General features: G+C 37.8%; 1 protein-coding gene across 2 annotated transcripts; it reads right to left on the bottom strand.

Moving 5' to 3' along the window:
* Nucleotides 1-1,070: 1,070 nt before the first annotated feature.
* LOC136229945 (uncharacterized) lies at nt 1,071-22,824 on the bottom strand. 2 transcript variants are annotated; one of them, XM_066018804.1, is made up of 10 exons: nt 22,338-22,824; nt 22,107-22,227; nt 21,072-21,157; nt 20,075-20,477; nt 19,881-19,981; nt 5,355-5,421; nt 2,699-2,926; nt 1,818-2,276; nt 1,548-1,620; nt 1,071-1,475 (listed from the first exon to the last, which is right to left on the bottom strand). In XM_066018804.1, exons 1-10 carry the CDS (start codon nt 22,769-22,771, stop codon nt 1,258-1,260), a joined length of 2,190 nt encoding a protein of 729 aa, XP_065874876.1. In that variant the 5' UTR covers nt 22,772-22,824; the 3' UTR covers nt 1,071-1,257. The 2 variants fall into 2 exon arrangements, with proteins under 2 accessions (XP_065874876.1, XP_065874877.1); XM_066018805.1 differs by having other exon boundaries at nt 1,548-1,605.
* Between the last annotated feature and the right edge of the window lie 412 nt (nt 22,825-23,236).

The following is a 23,236-nucleotide window of genomic DNA, read 5'->3' as shown; positions in this document are numbered from 1 at the left end:
ACACAAGCTTCCTGACATTTAGTTCCTTATTTTGATAAGTGGAGATCAAATTTGGAAGTTTGAAAGGTCATTTCATATCAGATGGTAGATTGGAGCATATTGTGTCTTTTATGGTTATTTCTCATATTCCTTTGCTTTTATCTTTGATTACACACTTCTTGAAAGAGATTTCTAAGAATGTAATGTTGATTATGTATTCCTCTAGTCTTGTCTAAAAAAGAACTATTGTATTATCTATTATTTTTTATATAGTGAAAGATTTGAGCAAATTACGGTCCGTAATTTTTACTTCTCACATTGAGGGGGTTTGACATATTGTGTTTGTTATTGTAACTGCCCTTTCTATTTATTATTGTTCTTTTTGCTAGTTTCCTCAAAAACTCATTCAAGTTTTGAAATGATTGATAACACATAAGAAAGGAATTTAATTGATTATTGGATATACACATACATAATAAGCTATGAAGCACCGATACTTCTAAGAGGTCAACGTACACATCGAATACTCCGGAGATATCGATACGACTGAATACGTACGAAAATTAACCCCTTTTTTCTTTTTCTTTTTTAATTAAGAGATATGCGAGGATACTTCGGGGATACTTTTCATAATTAATTAGGTAAATTGTAGGACTTTTTTAAACTTTGAAAATATAGTAATTACACAACAAATTAAATAAATTAATATTAACCCACCACCCACCATTTGTGCATAACATACATAGATAAAAAAATAAAAAATAAAAAATAAAAAAAAAAAAAAAAACCCACCCAACCTATTCTATATTTTCTCTCTACGAACCCTAACTTCCAAAACCCAACAAAATTCGCATAACTATCTTGAATATACCTGTAGGTTCTGTTGGATAAAAATCAGCATAATGGGTTCGACGTCGACTCAATGTACGTTCTATTCAATTGAAGTCTATCTTGAATTTGTAGGTTTTGTTATTAGTTAATGTTATTGATGTTATTTGTGGTTTTATAATGACTTGTGAGTGTTATTTGTGATTTTACAATGACTTTATGAATGCAATTTGTGGTTTATATATTTTATGCATCTTTTAAAATTTTCATTACAAATAATATATGTATTATTAACTATATATAAAATTTGTCGTATCCCCACCATACACGTATCTCATATTTCTAAATTAGAAATGTCGTTTGCCTTACAGGTACCCGTAGGTGCTTCATAGATAATAAGAAAGGATGTACTATATATATGAAATCAAGGAATGATGAGGGGGTAGATTGTTAGTCAACCCAATTGAAGTCTAAATGTTTGAAATTGGTGAGGCCTTGAGATACATAGTTTTTGGATGGAGGAAGGGTGTCATCAATTTTCTTATCCTTATCCTTGCTCCCATTTGCATTTGGCTGCCTATTTGGATGCCTTACCTTTAGTGCTAGAAGCCGAGAAACTTCATGCAGTCCTCCCCATTTCTCCAGTGCTCTTGCAATATCATAACGCCCTGTATCACATCATATCATATCATATCATATCACCAAATTATTTACTCTAAATATCTTCTATCTCATGTTACCTGCACGCTCAAATGATTTTCTGCTCGGCATATAAGAAGGGTCCATTCCCCAGCTCCGCTGAAATCGACTAATCTGCTTGGTTCAAACAGCCCCAAGTATAACAACATGATATCATACACTAAGGGAATCTATGAGAAAATTATTTTCAACTTTCTTTTTTCTGGAGCAAAATATGGATTTCACTGTGACCTAGTTATAATTTCAGAATTTTGTCTTCAAAGCTGAAAAATATAAAAGATATTAACTTGACTAGAATCAACAAACAGTACCTCTTCCTGCAAATTTTCAAGATTGTCCCAATATCCCTTGGGCTTCCGGCCCTTGTAGGCAAGAGAAAGATTCATCAAAGATGCAATCCTTCTAACTCCACCCATGCGTGTTATGGCTTTTTCAATATCAACCCTGCCATGCAGGCGAAGCTGTTTCCTCATCGGCATAAATCCTTCTTGCCCATGTTCTGATATAAATTTAAGGAGCTCAGACTTTAGAACCTCAATATCCCTTTGCAAGCCTGGGACCCTGGGTCTTTGTTTAAGAGAATTTGGGTTCTTCAAATCAATAGCTTTATTAGTTTCCTTCCCATTCTCAGTATCACTATCACCATCACATGCTTCTACTTTCTTCGAATATTCTCTCGTCTCATGCATTTTTAACGAGTCTGCTGCTTCCCTTTTCTCAATGTAATCTCGGATTGCACATAAATTTGATGGGAGATCTTCATAAATAACCTACAAAGAAAACTTTCATATCTCAATATTGAATTTAAAAGTAATGTCCTAATAATGTATTCAAAATATAACCTTGGGGTAAGGATAAATTTCTCATGTTAAGCAATTATGTAAAGAAATCAAAATGTAACTGGTTACTTGTACGCTCATACTTACCTTACCATACACTGCATGTTATTTTGAGTTTTTTATTTAATTGTTTATGTTATTCTCTCATCAAGTTTGAACAAATAAATTCTTGATGACACCCAAACGGCTCTTATAAATAACCAGGAAAGCTTCTGTGGGACCAGAAATAGGACATCAAACCATGCAAAAGAACTCTAAATTTTTGTACTCTTGCCAAAATGTTCAACTCGTACGCTGAATGTCTAATAAACCAAGTAAATTCTCAAGATGCAGCAAATGCCAATGCAAAATACCTCCTCCATAATTTCTTCTGAAAGAAAAGTATCTTTGCGCATTTTAGACTTGACACTGTACTTCAGCAGAGTGTGATGGCTCCCCAATTGTTCTAGAAGCCATTTTCCTTCAAATGAGTCAAAATCCCCTTCAACCTGCTGAAAACTAATCTCCTGTTCAAGATTTTCACATAAATCTAGAACAACACGTGCATGAAGTACCATGTACAGTAGACCCTTGCATCCTTCCTGCAAAAAGGTAAATGTTGAGAAATGCCTAATGAACAGCGACTATGTTAAATTACAAACAAAATGTTGGTTTGGAATTCATCTTTTCAATGTCGAGAAAGACATTGAAAGCATTTGGGAGGGGGGAAGGTGTTGTAAGGTAGAGAAAGAATCAGCTAAGCTAACCAAAGCTAATTACAAATTGGAAAACAATCGATGTGTAACACGTCACCATCAGATGACCCAGTATTAACTCTGCAATTGCCTTCCTACCGTCACTACTGGAGTGACAATTCAAATTAGCGGATCACATCTGTGTTTGGTCAAGTATTATTGACTATTAAACGTCATATATGATAGCAAATGGGCAGATGCAAGAGTAGCATACATAAATGGATCAAACAAATCAGCAAGGCATGTCAAACGATGCAATTTCTAAAAGGATTAGAGTGTAAAACCCCTATAAATAAAGGAAAGCTGAGTATCCTACAGAAGATCCTCAATTAAAGGTATACCAAAAGACTTGATCTTCTAATTCTCGCAATAATTTTTTATAGCATTTGTAGAACAGCTAGACCACTAAATACATCTTCGAACAAAATGTTTCATGCATTAGTACATCCATCATTATGCACAAAACATAAAAGGAACGTCCATTTTACTGTAATAGATGGTAAAAGATTACCAGTCCCACAATAGTTTACTATCTTATGCGTATATAATGGATGTGTATGTTACTTTTGTCATTAAATAGAATCTTTCTTGACTGCATTCTAGAATTTTTGTTTTGTGCTTTTTTTTCCTATCAAGCAAATGAGTGCATGTTTATCAAATAGACAAGAATGAGGAAACCGAACTGTGATTAATAGACATGAAAGTATCATATGCAAAATTGCACATTTGCTAGGAAGCACCGAACTTCTAGGAGGTTAACTTACGAGTGTCTGACACTCCGATACTCCAGGGACGCGTGGGGACACGCACCCGACACTCCAAATTAAGTGTCCCCTCTCTTTTTTTTTAATACGGGGACACTTATGGGGGACATTAGGGACACGGCTTCTGAGTTAATTAAGTAGAATATAGGGGTTTCTTTTAATAATTTTACAAAAAAGAGGGGTTGATATATATATTAAAAAAACAAAAAAACAAACTAATCGAAAAAAAAAAGAAATCAAAATCTAAACAAAAGAATATAGCAAACGCCCCTTTTTTGGTAGTTTAAATAGTTTGAAGTATTAAATGTTTCTTTTTGATGAATTAATGACGTATTATGGATGTTATTTATGGGTTATAATAACTTATGAATGGTATTTATGATATAACATTCATGATATATATATATATATATATATATATATATATTTGGGGTGTTCCCATCGTACCCGTTTCTCACATTTTTTAAAAATGTTGTTTGCCACACCTGCACCTGTACGAGTACCCGTGTCAGTGCTTCCTGCCATATTTGAAACCTGACGTGTGCAAAAAATTACTTCGCTTTTTTAAGTAATAAAATATCACGAGTAGAGCTTGTGATGATTATTAGTCTATGTTGCACGGACACTTCTGTTAGTAGCGTTTCTGCGTTTCTTGTCCATGTCCATTTCGTGTCACCGTCCATTTTCATTTACAGGCTATTTTATGAAGGTTATATTTTAGAAATAACATTTCCCGTGTCCATATCTGTTTCCGTGTCTGTGCAACACAGTTATTAGTTAATCATATGCAGCACATAGACAATATAGTTAGCAATCATATAAATGGATCTTTAGCTCAATTTAAAGGAAAGATGAAACACAGACAAAGGAATAGTACTTTGATGTAAAAATAATAATAAACAATAAAACAGTACTTCTAGCAAATGTCCATACTATTATTTTATGAAGTCCTATATACAGATGCGCGTTTAAAATTCTCCTTTTTTTTATTCTGTTCCTCCTTTTCTCTCTATTTTTGGTTTGTTTTTACAGCCATCATGTTACTTTCCATCACAGAACATCAGAAGAAAAACATTTCTCATCCATATGGGTGTTATTCGAAGTATACCAATTACTTCACTCCTTAATCCAAATGGAAAGGGACAAAATACCACAAATAAAACATCGGTATCATATATGAGGAACATATGGAGTTTGGAACGAGCTAGAAGCAAAGCATGTCACAAGCATTCAATTGCAAGTTTTACTGATATTTTTCATGCTCAAATCCAGGTTTAGGTTCTAATCAATCATCATTCATTAACTATGTTCCTTTAACCACATTGTTATTTGAGTATGGATAGACACTGATTAGCACAATATGCCCCACAATTATTGCAACTGAGTTTAGCACTTATTCCCATTTCCATAAAATGAAAAAATAAATTCTATTTTATTTCCACAAGCACTTTATAAGTGGTGAAACTATTTTGATACAGGAGGATCAAAATACAACATGATTGTATTTCTACCTGAAGTATGCGAACTTTGTTGTTTTCTCGTGATACAACCTTACTAATGGCCAAATTTGGAACTATCCTGCAAATAAATATAGAGGAACGGACTTCAGACTAAAATTAACTCAATGGTAATAAGAAAAACAAAGCATGAGACTTCTAGGATTTTAAAGATTATATTACTTTAGGTTTTACAATATTGAAAAGAAAAAAGAAATTCATAATATGTTCTTTGTTTTTCTCCCTCTATGAAATGAATGACATCATCAATTTTCCATTTCTGCTTCAAAAAGAACCATAGGGCTAAGAAGACAACGGAATTAAGCGAAGTCAATAGAATTGAAAACAGAAGAGATTCCTAGGGAAGGTATTTGTCCACATTAGACAAGAAAGGTATTGACTTTATAGAGTAACACAACAATTAATTTGCTGTCATGGTAAATAAAATGAAGAAGACTGTTTGACAATCAAGAAAACGTCATAAAAAGAAGCTCAAACAATCTCTCACACTAAACAAGAAAAGTTGAACGCTTGAAGCTGTGTAGTTTTCTAGTCTATCTTGTCTACTAGGATATATGAAAAAGTTAAAACAAAATGACAAAATGTCATGTACAACTGATCAATTACTATGCTAGTAATAGCAGGAGTGGTTAAAGAATATTACAACAATATTCTTGTGGCCCTAGATTTATGGGATGGGTTCATTTGCAGGTTAGTTTGATCTTCTAAGTTATATTAAGGGCATATTTAGAGAGAATCCATTGATCTCTTGAAACTAATTGCTCTAGTTGTCCAGTATTTATGTTCAATGAAATATACACACACACATCAAGGGTCCTATATAGGGTAGGAGATAAAGCCTAAATACTAATTGTAACACTAATTATAGCTGGTACTAATAACAGCTAATTACAGCTGGTTTATTACAGTTGATACTAATTACAGCTGGTCTGGTTTATTCCTTTTGAATGATATTTGGTAACACTCCCTCTCAAGTTGGAGCATAGATATTGTTCATGCGCAGTTTGGTATAGATGTAATCAATTTGAGGCCTTGGTAAACATATCTGCTAGTTGACTTCCTGTTCTGACATGTGGAGTTGTGATTGTACCATCTTCTAACTTTTCCCACATAAAATGACAATCAACTTCTATATGCTTAGTCCTCTCATTAAACACATAATTGTTTGGAATATAAATGGCTGCTTCATTGTCACACCATAACTTCATGGGTAATTAATTTATTAGTCCCTATATTTTGATAAAACACACTGTTTAGTCCCTGTATTTTCAAAAACACATGGTAAGGTCCCTAACCTTTTTCTCAGTGAACTGTTTAGTCCTTCCATCTGTTTGTTAGATTTTTTACCGTTTATGACTTCAGAAATGACTAAATTACCCTTTAGTATTTACTTTCAAACTTTAGAAGAGGAAATCCAATTTAGAAGAAGCTATTTGTATGGAGAACAAGAAAAAGAACAGACCCAATGATACGAATTTGAACGATTAAGAAGAAAATCAAGAAGAAGAACACTCAAAGTTGATTTCGGATGCATTAGAGTTGAAAGGAAAGGAAAAGAAGAACGCAAATCCAAATTGACTAACAAAATCTTCATGAGAATCTAACGGCAGGGACTAAACAGTTCACCGAGAAAAACGTTAGGGACTAAACAGTTCATCGAGAAAAAGGTTAGGGACTTTATCATGTGTTTTTGAAAATACAGGGACTAAACAGTGTGTTTTGTCAAAATATAGGGACTAATAGATTAATTACCCTAACTTCATTGATTTTGTCTATACAAACCCAAGTCCATCGAGGATACGCCGTCTATGAAGCACGGACACCTCAACATGCCCGCGTATCACGTATCCGATACGTTTCGGATACGGAAACTCCCGGAAACTTACGTTTCGGGGCCGTATCCGTAATATTCAAAAGTGGGATACCCGAATCTGTCTGGGACACCAGTTTCCCAGACAAAAAACGATTGCATTTCATTTTAGAAAAAACAGAGGTAAACAGAGCAATTATGGTCGATCCTTATTTGAAGGGAAAACGAACAGGAATATCCAAAGGAGTATATGGATCTTTATGTGCAACAAATAAATCTTAGGTAAACCAAAAGATAGATGAACCGGAGCTAGAATCCCTATTTGTTGGTGAAGATATAAATAAACATTGAAAGAAACAGATTTTTAGTATTAAGGAGGAAAGCTTTCATTGTTTTATCTTTTTTTCTCTGAACGTTTTTTTGACATCATTTATATTTCATGTATCTAATAATTATGGTTAGATAAGAGTGCTATAATTTCTTTTATATGTATTTATTTAGTTATATTACAAAAATTCAAATATAAAAATATATTTTTAATATTTGTAAATGTGCCCCAATATTTTTAATATTTACACGTTTCTCCCACGTTTCCGTGTCCTATCTTTTATAGAAAAGACGTTTCCCGTGTCCGTGTCTGTGTCGGATACCGTATCCGTATCCGTGTCCGGGTAACATAGTACGCCGTAAGCACACAAGCTCACATGTAGTTTGTGCCATAGCTCGATCGAGACACTACACTTTGTTTTTTGCTTTTCCAAGAAACAAGATTTCCCCCAACAAAGACACAATAGACAGTCGTAGAGTGTCTATCTGAAAGATCTCTGTGAACCCCTTCTGCAATATGGTGACCATGATTTCGATACAACAAGCCTTGTCTAGGAGTTCCTTTCAAATATGAACAACAGCCCCAATGTGATGTCCTAGGTGAGGACATGAATTGACTTACAACACTCACCAGAGACGAGTCATTGTTAGATAATTCAATTTCCCAACAAATCTTCTATATTTTTCAAGCAAATCACCTCAATTACCTTTTAACTTCACCTTTGGTATCATAGGAGCATCACAAGTCTTTGTTTCAATTAGTCTTGCGTCTTCTAACACATCTAGGCAATACTTTTACTGAGTGAAACAAATTCCTTTACTGTTGCGGGATACTTCAATTCCCAAGAAGTACTTCAGAGATCCAAGATTTTTTGTTTGGAAACAAGTACCATCATTCCCAGATCACAATGTCATCAACATACACAACTAGCAAAATACAACCAGAGATGGAAGTGGAAAAGAAAACAGAAGAATCATATGCACGTCGTTGTAAACCGAATTCCATTACTACAGTGCTAAATCGCCCAAACCAGGCACGAGGAGATTGCTTCAAACCATATAATGACTTCCTCAGCTTGCGTACCTTCCCAGACTCCCAGAGGAACAAACCCAGGTGGTTGCTCCATATACACTTCTTCACGTAAATCTCCATGTAAGAAACATTTTTGACATCAAGCTGATGGAGTGGTCAATTGTAAGTACCAGCTAAAGAGATGAATAGTCGAACAGAAGTGCGTTTGGCAACAGGAGAGAAGATATCAAAATAATCAATGTCATATGTCTGAGGATAACCCTTAGCAACCAATCAAGCTTTCAACCGAGCAATGGTACCATCAGCATGCATTTTAACAATGAATATCTATCTGCTTCCAATAGCTTTCTTCTGAACCGGAAGAGCAACAAGATCCCAAGTATGGTTATATTCCAGAGCCTTCATTTCTTCTTTCATAGCTTCTAGCCACTAGGGTGAGCTATGGCTTCAGAAATGGATGAGGGGACATCAATAGATTCTAAAGAGGCTACAAAGGACTTTGAAGAGGGTGATAAGACATTATGTGAAACAAATGAAGAAACTGGATGGGTGCAAGTATGTTTACCTCTTCGGAGAGCTATAGGGAGATCAAGACTAGGTGCAGAGGAAGGTCCAGGTTCTGTTGCCGAAACAGATGAGGGAATGCCGTACTTTGAGCAGGTGCCTTTACCGCAGGCTGCACACAACGAGAATAAACATGACGAACAACAGACCAAGAAGGAGAAGGACAAGGACAAGGACAGGAAGATGGGATGAAGGACCAAAGAAAAATGTATTTTCAAAGAACATGACATCAACAGAGATAAGGTAGTGCCCCAATGTTGGAGAATAACAACCATACCCTTTCTAAAATCGAGAGTCTCCCAAGAAAATGCACTATCCTTGACCACATGAAGAAGTCGGCCATAAAGCTTAGAAAAAGATGGAAGGCTCGCACTAGTAAGAATCTGACTGCGAGCTATGTCAAATGAAGGAAGTATAGGAAATTGGGTTCGCTCTTCCTCGTAAGCCTGTTTTGATTCATTATACAACAACAAAGCCTTAGTCCCGAAATGATTCGGGGTCGGCTAACATGAACCATCATATGAAACCGTGCAATCAAGTCGTGTCAGCGACACAAATTCTCTCCCTCCACTCTGTCCTATCCACTACCATATTCTCCTCAATCCCTAATAAACTCATATCACTCAATCACCCTCCTCTAAGTTTGCTTAGGTCTACCGTACCCCTCACCGCTACATCCCTTTGCCACTCTTCAGTCCTCCTAACCGGCGCATCAAGCGCTCTTCGTCTTACATGGTCAAACCACTTTATTTGGTTTTCCCTCATTTTATTCTCAATAGATGTAACCCCTACTTTTGTCCTAATTATTTCATTACTCACCCTATCCTTTCTCGTATGACCACACATCCATCTCAACATACGCATCTCCGCCACCGACATCTTATGAATGTGATAGTGCTTCACTGCCCAACACTTTATACCATATAACAATGCTGGTCTGATTGCCGTGCGGTAGAACTTTCCCTTCAATCTATTAGGCATGTTGGGGTCACAAAGGAAACCCGTAGCACTCTTCCACTTCGCTCAACCAGATTTAATCCTATGAGCAACATCTCCATCTACTTCTCCATCCGTTTGGATAATAGATCCTAAATACCGGAAGCACTCCGAGGCCTGAACAACTCTCCCATCTAGGTTGATTGTCCCTGCCTCCCTACTCCTAACGTCGCTAAACTTACACTCCAAATATTATGTCTTACTTCGGCTCAACTTAAAGCCTCTAGATTTTAAAGTTTGTCTCCATAGTTCCAACTTCCTCTCCACACCTGCTTTTGTCTCATCAACCAACACAGTATCATCTGCAAACAACATGCACCATGGTATACCATTTTGAAGTGAACTCGTTAGTTCATCCATAATGATGACAAAAAGAAATGGGCTTAGTGCGAAACCTTGATGCACTCCAATCGTAATAGGGAACTCTTCAGTCTTCCCAACACTGGTACGTACACTCGTGCATGCTCCCTCATACATGTCCTTTATGATGTCAATATATTTCCGCGAAATGCCTTTCCTATTAAGGCCCACCAAAGTACTTCCCTTGGTACCTTATCATATGCCTTCTCCAAGTCAATGAAATCCATGTGCAAATCTTTCTTCTTATTTCGATAGTGCTCCATTAATTGTCTCATTAGATGGATGGGTTCGATAGTTGATCTTCCCGGCATAAAGCCAAACTGGTTTTCCGAGATCTTCACTGTCCTCCTTAGCCTTTGTTCGATCACTCGCTCCCAAAGTTTCATAGTGTGACTCATTAATTTGATTCCTCGATAGTTGGCACAATCTTGGACATCGCCTTTGTTCTTATACAAAAGGATTAGGATACTTTTCCTCCATTATGATGGCATCTTATTATTTCTCCAAATTTTGTTGAAGAACGTCGTCAACCATTCGATTCTTCTCTCTCCCAAACATCTCCAAATCTCAATAGGGATGCCATCAGGTCCTACTGCTTTCTTCAATCTCATTTTATTTAATGCCATTTTGACTTCACCCTTTTGAATTCTCCGCATGCAGTCACGATTTATCATATCGTGAGGGATACTTATATCTCCAACATCTTGTCCGCGATCTCCATTAAATAAGTCATCAAAATAGGACCTCCATCGTTCATTGATATCGTTATCTCCAACTAGGACTTTTTGGTCCACATCCTTCACACATTTAACTTTTCCGAGATCTAGCGTCTTCCTATCTCTCATCCGAGCGATTCTATATATGTCTCTTTCCCCTTCCTTCGTATCCAACCTTGTATATAGATCCCGATTCACCTTTGCTCTAGCCTCTCGCATGACCTTCTTTACTTCTCTTTTAGCCTCTTTGTACTTTTCATAGTTCTCATCACTCCTGCATTTCCCCAATATTTTATAGGATTCTCGCTTACTCTTTATTGCTTGTCGTACTTCTTCTGTCCACCAAGATGTGTCCTTACCCGGTGGCATGCTACCTTTAGATTCCCCTAGAACTTCCTTCGCTACTTCTCTTGTACTATGCTCCATCTTAGTCCATATCGAATCTATATCTAGATCCATATTATAAGTCCAAATATCTTTTTTGGCCATATCATCCACAAATTTTTGTTGATTCTCCCCTTGCAGTTTCCAACACTTACTCTTAGTCTCCACTTGTGGTGTTCGTTTTCTTATACATCTCCTACTTCGAAAATCAAGCACCACTACTATATGTTGGGTTGTCGTACTCTCACCAGGGATCACCTTACAATCAATACAACTCTTTCTCCAAGCACTCCTTACTAGGAAGAAGTCAATTTGGCTCGCATTACCGCCACTCTAATAAGTCACTAAGTGGGATGTTCTTTTCATAAACCATGTGTACATGATACTCAAGTCATAGGCTGATGCGAATTCCAAAATATCATTTCTTGCTTCATTTTTATCTCCAAACCCATGCCCTCCATGAACACTCTCAAACCCATCTCGCCTAGAACCCACGTGTCCATTGAGATCACCACCCAGTACCATCTTTTCATCCCTGGAACCTGTTTCGATTCATTATAGTACTGGAAAAAAAATTGTCCTTTTGCTCACGACAGTAAAACCTCATTAACATGTATCACGGTGAGTGACAATGTCATCAATAGTAGGATCTAAAGTGTTCTGAATAGCAATAAACAGTTCAGAGTCGGCCATCAACCATTTCTTTTTGGTCTTAGCACTTTTAACAAACCTTTCAATGGTTCGTTTCCACTGTGGATAATCCTTAATCCCAGTTAACTTTCTATCAGTAATTTTGGAATTACCGAGCATAATTTTTATGGTAATTTTCATCTCTACGCCATCATTCACTTTAGTCTTATCAGTCATCTTATCAAACATTCAGAAGTTAAGCAACCAACAGAAAATCCAATTATATCACAGCAGTACAAATAAATAGCCAACAGAGGAAATCAACCCAACTTCCTACCACAAGAACACAATATGCCAAACCAAGGCTCTTTACGGAAAGGTTCGAATTTGAGAAAACTAACCATATAGACGAATCCAAAAGGAGAAGACGAAGCCGGAAATGGAAATGCGACCGGATTCTGATGAGCCACGTGCCAAGATTCTGACCACCGGAAAGTGCAGAAACGCCGATCAGAAGCAGACGGAGTGACTGAGGGAGGGGGGGGGTGAGACTATTAGGGAATTGTAACTCAAAAGAAGAATTGAAGCATGGAACAGAAGGTCTGAGAATCGCAACTCAGAATTCAGAAAGCCAATCTCAAGACTCTGATACCATGAAGCTGAACTTACTGTGGAAAGTATATTAAGTATTTATGTTCAATGAAATATATCATATATATATATATATACACTTCAAGGGTCCTATATAATGTAGGAGATAAAACCTAAATACTAATTGTAACACTAATTATAGCTCGTAGTAATAACAACTAATTACAGGTGGTCTGGCAATATTTAGTAACACTAGAAAATACTTGCTCGCCTTTCTCTTTATTTCTTTCAACACAAATAGGACATAGGGTATGTTTCTCTAACATGTAACTGCTGTTCAAGACAATTACTACTTGTAACTACTGTCTAAAACAGTTACCAAAAGTTCCAGGCAGTTTTATTACAAAATATAGAACTTAAGGCACATAGGAAGATAGGCAACTAAAACATGATTAAACTATAGTTCATCCATACGCTGACTAATGCCCACAAAATACGAAAGTATAGTGGCTAAATACTTTCTTTTCTATTGCTTCAACACATGTCATCCTATACCTGCCCCTTGTTTTCTTCTCTCTTTTGCTTCAATATGCTCAACCTATGGTCTCAATGTGTTTGGTAACGCTTGATCCACAAGTCTAAATCATCAAAACTATATCTTTTCTCAAACTTTTCCTCCACAAGTGCTACTTCGCCAATTTCATTTAAAAGTAGGTAAACAAATAAATCATTCTATACTGAGTTGAACAAAGAGCCAATTAACCCAGACGTTTAAGCTTGTAGACGTTTAACACAGAGGCCCAAAGTTGAGAAAGTTTACATTAGGAAGAAGAAAGCAAGTGAGAAGAAAGGACAATAGGTGTCTGTTATGCTATTTGTCTGTTAGTGTGTAAGGTCTATGATGCACGGACACGCCGGATTCATCACGTATCGCGTGTCCGATACGTTTCCGACACGAAAACGGCCGGAAACGCCTGAGACAAGGTGTCGGGGCCGTTTCCGTAATTTCGGAAAGTTGGACACGCGTATCAGTGAAGGATACGCGTGTCCCAGGAAAAAAAACACGATTCTTCAAAACCGAAAACATCCTTTCCGATTCCGATTACATCCTTTCCTATTCCGATTCTTCAATTCAATTCTGGATGTATTCCGATTCTTCAATTCAATTCTGAAAACATCCGTTCATCTCCTTCAATCATCGATTGATTCTTATTCCATTGGAGAGTCAGAAACTCCAAAGGACAGGGACAGGGGGAATTCTTATTCCCTATTTGTTGCTGAAGATATAAATGATTGAAGAAATAGGTTTTTACTGTTAAGGAGGAAAGCTTAAGAGTTTTATAATTTTGTTTATATGTATTTATTTAGTTATATTACAAAAAATCATATATAAAAATATATTTTTAATATTTATAAATTTGCCCCAATATTTTTAATATTTACACGTGTCCCCCACGTATCCGTGTCCTGTGTTTTATAGAAATGACGTTTCCCGTATCCGTGTCCGTGTCGGATACCGTATCCGTGTCCGTGTCCGTGCAACATAGTGTAAGGTTATTAAATAAGGATAGTTTGTGCTAGAAGAGGTAGGTAGTATTATGTATTTTGATATCTCAAGCTGTCGGTTGTGAGAGTAGAGACTCTGTCCCTGAGTAGTGTTTGGCCACTATAGGTAAGGCCTCCATTTCAGTGTAGTCATTTACTGCTCTATTGATATTAGTTATGTTCCAGCCATTTCTTGAGTGTTACTACTATTTCCTATATTATTCCTGCGTATTTTCTCAAATCCCTGTCATTTTGGTCTGACCTCCCGGATGCCACAAACTGCCAGCGGCATGGATCCATGAATCCGAAGTTTGATTCTAGTGATGCGAAAATAGTAAGGGTGGAGAAACAGCTTACCAGTGTAGAAAATCAGGGTACCATGCTATCTCAGAACATGTCAACAATGCAAATATCATTTTTGAGGAACTGAAGGTCCAGTTTTCTGCTTTAATCAAGAGATTAGAGAAGCAGCCCATCAACGGAGAAGACTCTGCTTCCGTTGAACGGAATGTTCGGATAGATGGTACCGATGCCAGAACCAGAGAAAGCGTGAGGATGGGACATATTGATACACCTTGTCCGCGGAGACAACTGGAACTAGGCAATAATACCCCTAACAGCTCCACCTCCAGTCCCAACACCGATCCCCATTTTTCTGCACGGAGGGTGTTTCCGCATCAATCACACTCCACCAGATTTAAGAATTCCCATGGCGGAGATATGTACGACGGAGCCAACCATAAAATGGTTCACTATTTTAGCTGAATCAACACCCACCGTAACTTGGGAACTTTTCAACGATGAACTTTTTTAGATATTTGGGAGCCCGAATATACGAAACCCATATCGGGAGTTGGCGGCACTGCAGAAAGTGGGTGCGGTGGCGGAGTACATAGAGGATTTCGAACTGCTTGCATCCCTAGTGCCAAGGCAGCCGGAGTTGCAGTATGTGGGTTATTTCCTAAGGGATTATGGGAGGATATCAAAACTCCTGGAAGCCATGCAACTTGCTCGGACGGTGGAGTGATCTAAGAAGCAAGACAAGGGTGGCGGCAGAATCAAGGGAGGTGGTTGGATGTCAAAGGAAAGGGGAAATATGGGAGATGTGACCCATAACACGTGGAAGGGATCTAATAGCAGTGATTCTTACTCACTGGGACGAGAAGGGGCTATTGCAAATAGCGGCCTCCTAGCCTAGAAGTTAAACGCATAGATCAATTGTCTCCTCAAATGTCCTCTCTACGTAACAAAGGAACCAAGCACATCGCCCGAAGAGATTGGGAAGAAACGCAAAGGCTTTTGTTTCAGGTATGCTCAACCCTACTCCCCCAACATCGTTGTCCTGAGGCGAAACTGAGAATTCTCTTGTTGGCGGATGACGAAGAGGTAAGTAGAGAAGGGGAATTGTGCTCCTCGAAGCTGACGCGACTGAGGAAGTGACAAGTTGTAAGGTCAGGGGAGAATGTCAAATATTGGAATGGAACGGGTTCGCGGTGAATCAAAGTGAAGACCTCAAAACATTTAAATTTATTGGGGAGATCTGAGGAATTCCTCTCGCCATTTTAGTAGATAGTGGAGCAACTCATAACTTCATCTCCAGAAGTTTGGTCTAGGGCTCAAGATTGAGGTCGGACCAGAAATCAATATTTGACTAGGGGATGAGTATCTAGTTCAAATTTCTGAACATTGTCCGGTGATTCCATTAACAGTGGGGAAATTTCAATGTCAGATCAAGGCTTTGATTTTCGACTTGGGTAATCTTGACATCATTATGGGCATTGAATGGCTTCAGACCTTACGAGAAGTTTGGCATGATTGGAAAGAGAGAAGGATGAGGTTCTGGAGCAATGGAAACCGAAGTGCAGTGGCACAACTCCATTGTAGGTTTGGTTGTAAGGAGGAAAGGATATGGCGATGCAAATGACTAGTCAAGAAGAGCTGACAAGGACTAGCAAGGTGAACTTAATAATCTGTTGACCAAATTTCCCAAAGTATTTTAGGAGCCCTAAGGTTTGCCACCCGTAAGATAGATTTTTCACGCAATCAACCTGTTACAAGGCAGCAGACCAGCTTGTGTCCATCCATACCGATATCCTCATCATCATAAAGACGAGATACAAAGGCAAATTGAAGATCTTCTGGACTAGAGTAGTCAGAAATAGTAGTAACAGCGCCTATTCGAGCCCGGTTCTGTTGGTGAAGAAGGATGCATCATGGGGATTATCTGCTCTTTAGATGAATTGTTTGGGTCACAATATTTTTCCAAGATTGATCTTAAGGCGGGATATCATCAAATTCTGATGAAGGAAGAGGACTTAGAGAAGACAATGTTCAGAACTCACAATGGGCACTTCGACCACTTAGCCATGCCTTAAAGTTTGACAAATGCACCCGCAACGTTCCAGGTGACGATGAATGAGATTTTTCGCCCGCTTCTTCGCAAGTCAGTGCTGGTATTTTTTGATGCTATCTTCATATTCAATAACAGTTGGGAGTCACACTTGAAGGATGTGAGAATGGTATTGCAGGTCCTGTTGAACAATTCAGTTCGTGGAAAACATCAACAAGTGTTGATTCGGTGGTAAGAGTGTTGAATATTTGGGGCACATTGTTACAGGGGAAGGCGTGTCCATGGATCCCGAAAAGGTTGAAGCAGTAATGAAATAGCCAACCCCAAAATCAGTCAAGGGAGTCCAGGGATTTTTGGGATTAACTGGGTCTTACAGGAAGTTCATAATGAATTATGAGGAAATTGCCAAGCCTCTCACTGACCTTATTTGAGACTCTAAAACGAGCCATGACCACTACTCCAGTCTGGGCATTACCCAATTTTGCAACACCTTTCGACATTGAGTGTCATGCCTCGGGAAGGGGAGTGGGAGCCATTTTGATGCAAAATTCTAAACTAGTCGCTTTCTTTAGCAAGGCGCTAGTAGAGCGAAATTTGTCCAAGTCAATGTATGAGAAATAATTGACGGGATTAGTGTTAGCAATTCAGCAATGGCGCACCTATTCAGGGGATAGGAAATTTCGGGTATTCATCGATCAGAAGAGTATAAAACATCTCTTGGAACAGAGAATCACAATATGTGATCATCAGAACTGGGTCGCCAAATCGAAATCTTTTACAAACCCCGCAAATCGAGTAATGCAACATATGCTTTGTCCCAACAAGGTGAAAGAGAATTTGCTAGACTGAAATCATACCCAAGACGGGATGAAGGAGCACAGTTACACCATGGGGTAGACTCTGATCCTCACTTGTGCAAAATCAAAGTAGACTTACAGGCAGCCCCTAATTCAAGGCCTGGGTTTCAACTCAAAACAAGCTAATTCAAGGCTTGGGTTTCAACTCAAAAGAGGAATTTTATTGTACAAGAACAGGTTAGTAATCTCTGCCAATTCGCCTCTCATCCCTACCTTGCTCGAAGAGTTCCATGCTTCTCCCACGGGCCATTCGGGGTTTTATCGGACATATCGTCGTCTGGCAGCCAAAATTTACTGTGTGGCATGAGCAAGACAGTCCAGGACTACGTGCGGAATTGCAACATATGCTAGCGATTCAAGGCCTCCACACTATATCCAGCTGGCCTGTTAATACCAGATATCATTTGGAATGAAGTGTCCATGGGTTTCATCACCGATCTTCCAAAATCGAAGGGATTCAATGCATTTTGATGGTGGTGGACAGACTCAATAAATATGTCCACTTTATTCTCTTACGACACCCCTATTCTGCCAAGTCAATCGTTGAAGTGTTCATGCACTCAGTATGTCCCGGGTGAAATCAAGGTGGAATGGATCACCTGGGAGTTAGCTGATCGCACTGAAATACTCACCCAATTGAAGTTTAATCTGTTGAAAGCCCAACAGCTAATGAAGAACGAGGCAGACAAACACCGTGGGGATGTATCATTTGTGGAAGGTGACTGGGTTTATCTGAAACTGAGACCGCACAAACAGCAATTAGTAGCAAGGTGGGTGAATCAGAAAGTGGCAGCCTGTTTCTACAGGCCATTCCAGGTGGTAAAACGCATCGCTCAAGTGGCTTATAAGTTACAATTACCAGCGAATTCGAAGTCCACCCTGTTTTTCATGCTTCCCTGTTGAAGAAGGCGACCTCCCCACGCTCCTTCGAACCATCCTTACCCACTGGTTTTGGCTTGGAGTTGGCTGACTCTGTGCGTCCGGAGAAAGTTCTGGCCACTCGAAAGCTTGCTAAAGGCACAGACGAAATTAGTATACGAGCTCAGTTTCCTCCTCTCAAGTCTTGAGGACAAGACTGCTCCTCAACCAGCCGGCAATGTTAACAATACAATGCTGAGGCCCAAAGTTGAGAAAGTATATGTTAGGAAGAAGAAAGTAAGTGAGAAGAAAGGACTATTGGTGTCATTACGTTGTCTTTTATTCTATTTGTCTTTAATGTGTAAGGCTGATAGTTTGTGCTAGGAGAGGTAGGTAATATTATGCACTTTGGGATCTCCAGTTGTCTGCCCTGAGAGTGGGGACTCTGTCCCTGAGTAGTGTTTGGCCACTATAGTTAAGGCCTCCATTTCCGTGTAGTCATTTACTGTTCCATTGATATTAATTCCAACCGTTTCTTGAGTGTTAATGTTATTTCCTATATTATTTCTGCCTATTTTCTCAAATCCTTATCAGGTACCTAAGAATAGTTTTATGTTACTAGCAACAACATAAATGAATTCTTAAAAAGCCACTTTACCTTGTTCATAAACTTCAATTGTTAGGATTAAAACTTTAGACCTTTTGGTGCCACCAAAACCTAAGCTACATTTAAGGGCCGCAAGATCACTTTAGATCTCTAATGAAGTTCATAGCAAGCATGCAATCATCATAACAACATAACAACATTCTCCTACCAAGACAGTGTTGAAATTTATTTTTTAATTTAGGCCATAAAATCATATCTTAAAAAACAAAACCTAACAACATGGAAACACCTTTTAAAACAGCAAAATGCATTTGAAAATGAAATGAATTAGCTTTGTAGGACATCATCTCAACAAGTAATGTCTGATCTATAACCATAAGGCCATAAGCAAAATAACATTGCAATAGGAGGAAAAAGGGCGGCCCGGTCGCATTACGCGTCCCCGCTGAGCGAGGGTCCGGGGGGGGGGGGGGTCCCACCACAAGGGTGTATTGGGGGCAAGCCTTCCCTTGCCAATTTAATTGGCAAGAGGCCGCTCCTAAGACTCGAACCCGTGACCTCTGGTCACACGACAACAACGTTTTACCGTTACTAAGCTGGTTTTTCTTTACAAATTTATAATAATGTATCAAGGCATTGCCACATTGAGATGAAAAGAGTCATACAATTTGCTACCTAACAGCGCCTAAAACAACAGATCCATGAAAAGTTATTTTATATCATGCAAAGCTGCACCATGTAACAGATAAAGCATCACAAGAAGATAGGAAAAAGCTTCCAGTTCGTAGAACATATAAACGTTATTCAGAATTTTAAATGCTCCAACCCTGTTTGATGCATCAATTACTGGATGAGCTAAAAGTATGTGAATCAAAAGGAATACACGACTTACTCAGGAAGACTCTCATAAGCAGTCAAAACTTTCCAGACTTCTTGGACAGGAGCTTTCACAGTTATGCTACCAACAACACATCGATGGACCCCTCCATTTTCCTACAGAACTTCAACACCATTTTATCAGCAACTGACATGTCAAGAAAGAAAGGAAAAGAAATCAGAAAGATTAACCTAGAGTCTGCTAATTACCAACAGGCCATCAAATCTGCGTAGATGTACTTCGTCCACTATGCAAGGCCTATCAAGTCTGCAAACTTTTCCAAAAATACCCCAAATGGTATTCAACTCACTTGATGGCGAAGGACTAAAATTTGAGTTTGGATAACTCTCTTTTAAATCTCCCATTGCCAAAGTGTTCTTCTCACGAAGAGCACCATTCAAATCTGTGCCAGGAGAAGTAGATATAGCCATGGAACTTCCGCTTCCTGCAACTAAAGTCTTGTGGTTACCCCCAAATTGTCTCTCAGCTCGACAAGCCACGGCTTGAAGATTCACAGGAAGATCTGATCTGATAATCCTCTCCAAGAAAATAGTTGGGAAGTTGAACCTTGGAATTACGCTAAGGTCATATGCTAATATTGTTGTTCCAGGCCTAGAAAAATAATATATATATTTACATACATTGAGAGGGTCAGGAAAAACTAAAGGATCATTAAGAATGTCAGGAAACACAACTATACTGTAATTGATAGAGTGTCGAAGCAAAAAAGATACAGGGTCCTGCATTCATGAACAATGTAGCTAATTTTGTATGATGTAGTTACTTCGGGAAAAGGAATTTTATTCCATAATAAAGAGATAAGGCACACAAAATGAAATTGACATTGGAAAATAAGCCAACCGCTATAACAAAATTAAAGGGACAAAATAAGCTAATAAGGTTAATTAGTTAATTAGAGATTCAAATTTATTCATATAATGAAATGTCTTCATCAGCATCCCATTTCTAAGTTACAAATTAAAACCTTCCTTTCTATTATAGAAACAATTAGATGTAGGTATGTCAAAAAAACTTCCTCTTAAGCAAATCCCATCAATGCTAAAGGCAACAACTCATTCAATAGCACACAGAAAACGCACGATGAGAATAAAGATGGTTGTTAGCGCCTATTATGCAATAATAATATAAACAACCAAGTAAAATTTATGACAATATTCAGAGGTTCTTTCAAAGTCTTGGATCTACCTTGTCCCTGATATTAATGACCATTTGCCCTCAAACTTCTTAAAGTCTCCATCAACCATTGAAAAGTGTAGTTCGTGATTATTAGCCTAAATCAAAAGGCATTATTCAGAATATGAAATCAAGATCAAACTGACGTCGTAGATAGCTGAGAATAAAGAATTCAAACACAAATGACAAACAGTCTTGAAATATGCTTCATAAAATAAGATATCAGTTTATGTTAACTAAGCTGCCAAAGCTTCCTGTCAATAGAAAAGAAATGGAGATCATAATCATTGCACTGGACCATAATGATAATTTAAAAATCAGTTATTGGAAATGCAAAAATGGTTAGAAATGCATACATTAGAAGGTAAAATCATGCATCAAGGTTAAGATGAGAAAAATGATATTGAAATGAATGAGAAATAAGCATCACAGACGAATAAAATGCATTAGCAGTTGGAGTTGCAAGAAATAAGAAAGCATCAAGGTACGAAGTATTAGGGAAAGAAAATATTTAGCTAAGTCAGATCTTTCTGAAGAATCAACTTTGAACTGGTTAAAAATGGAATATATATAGGAGGACTCTCACTTTTGTTTCCCCACAAGTTTTGATACAGAAGTACATGGCAATTTGACAAGGCAGATACTGGCATAATTTCATGCCAGCCATAATACAAGCTCAATCATGCACTTTAAAGCAAGCGATGAAAACAACAAAAGTAATTAGGGAATGGCAAAAATAGAGGTAGAACTAATCAAGAATAGCAATTAATACATCACAGCATCAAAACAAGAAATGATGACACCTCACATTCAAGTACAATGGGTATACATAGGGCAACAAAAATAAATAACTGGAAAAAATTTCTTATATCAATATGACTAGCAATTTTTGTTTGATATTATACAAGGCATTAATGAACAATTATTGCATTGACCAAATTCTTTAGATTCCACATACAATAAAATTTGCATAAACTACCGTCCAATTTTGTAAGTTATTTACAAAAGGTTATCAAAATTAGAAAGTAATAAGATTAAGAAGGTTACTGAAATGGGAAATTCTTGGAGATCCAATACAACACGAGCTTCGATATGCCAATAGAGTGCCCTCTGAAAGCCTCTTTGCTCCAACCATATCCTCCCAGGATGAGGGCAAGGGATTCTCCCACTGAAAAACAAGTAATTTCAAGTCCAAATATTTAAAATGGAAGCATTAAAAAAGTAGAACATACATTTAAAATTGTTCAGTTGTAAAATCAGCAAGAAATGAAATGGTACCTGCAAACGAGATTGGGAATAAAATCCGCAAGGCGCTCGTAATCAGTGAGAGCACTCCATAGAGATTGAATGTCAGCATAGACAGTGATTTGGGCCTTAATTCTTCGTTCCCGCCATGAAATAACTTGGACTTCACAATTCACCTTCCTCTCCACATCTTCCTCTTCTGCGTTGAACTTCTTCTTGGTAGTACCGTGACAACCACGGATGCTATTGACAAGTGTAGAGTTCCTGTTGAGTCTCAGAATTGAGAACTTGACGTATTTTTGTGGATGAGTCGGTAAGAGCAGAAAACTTCCTTGGATTGTTCGGAGAGGATGATTGGTGTTGTCGGAGAAAGGAAATTGAAAAAGGAAGGTGGAGGATTTGAAGGTAATCATGGAGATTGGAGAGAGAGAATACAGAATCACATTACCACTGGAACTGTGGTGCATGGAATGGAATCCCGCTCTGCTATTCACTCACTAGTCTGCTCTGCTCCACCAGAATTTTTTTTTTCTTTTTTTCTTTCTTTATTGGCACAATACTCATTTAGCTCCTAAACTAAAGATTCAACGTGAATTTGGACCTTAAACTATCAAAATTATCAATTAGATCCCTGAATTAACAAAAATTTATCAATTAAGTCACAATTCTAAACAAAAATCATCAATTGGAGTCTCATCGAAAATCGTTCGGTTGAACAGTTTCAGATCTTCTTCTCCAAAATCATTTTGAACCAACACATATATTATTATAGTCTATATCAAATATACACAGTTTCTAATTTTAGGATAGGGTAGTGACTGAATTGATGATTTTTGCTTAGTTCAGGAACCTAATTGGTGATTTTGATAGTTTTGGATACTAATTGATTTTGAAGCTTTAGTTTGGGGACCAAAATGAATGTAATGGCTTCT

Source organism: Euphorbia lathyris, chromosome 5 (genome assembly GCF_963576675.1).
Source record: "Euphorbia lathyris chromosome 5, ddEupLath1.1, whole genome shotgun sequence".
NCBI classification, from domain to species: Eukaryota; Viridiplantae; Streptophyta; class Magnoliopsida; order Malpighiales; family Euphorbiaceae; genus Euphorbia; species Euphorbia lathyris.
Note: the sequence above shows the minus strand (reverse complement) of the source record. Positions and strands in the feature narration are given on the sequence as shown.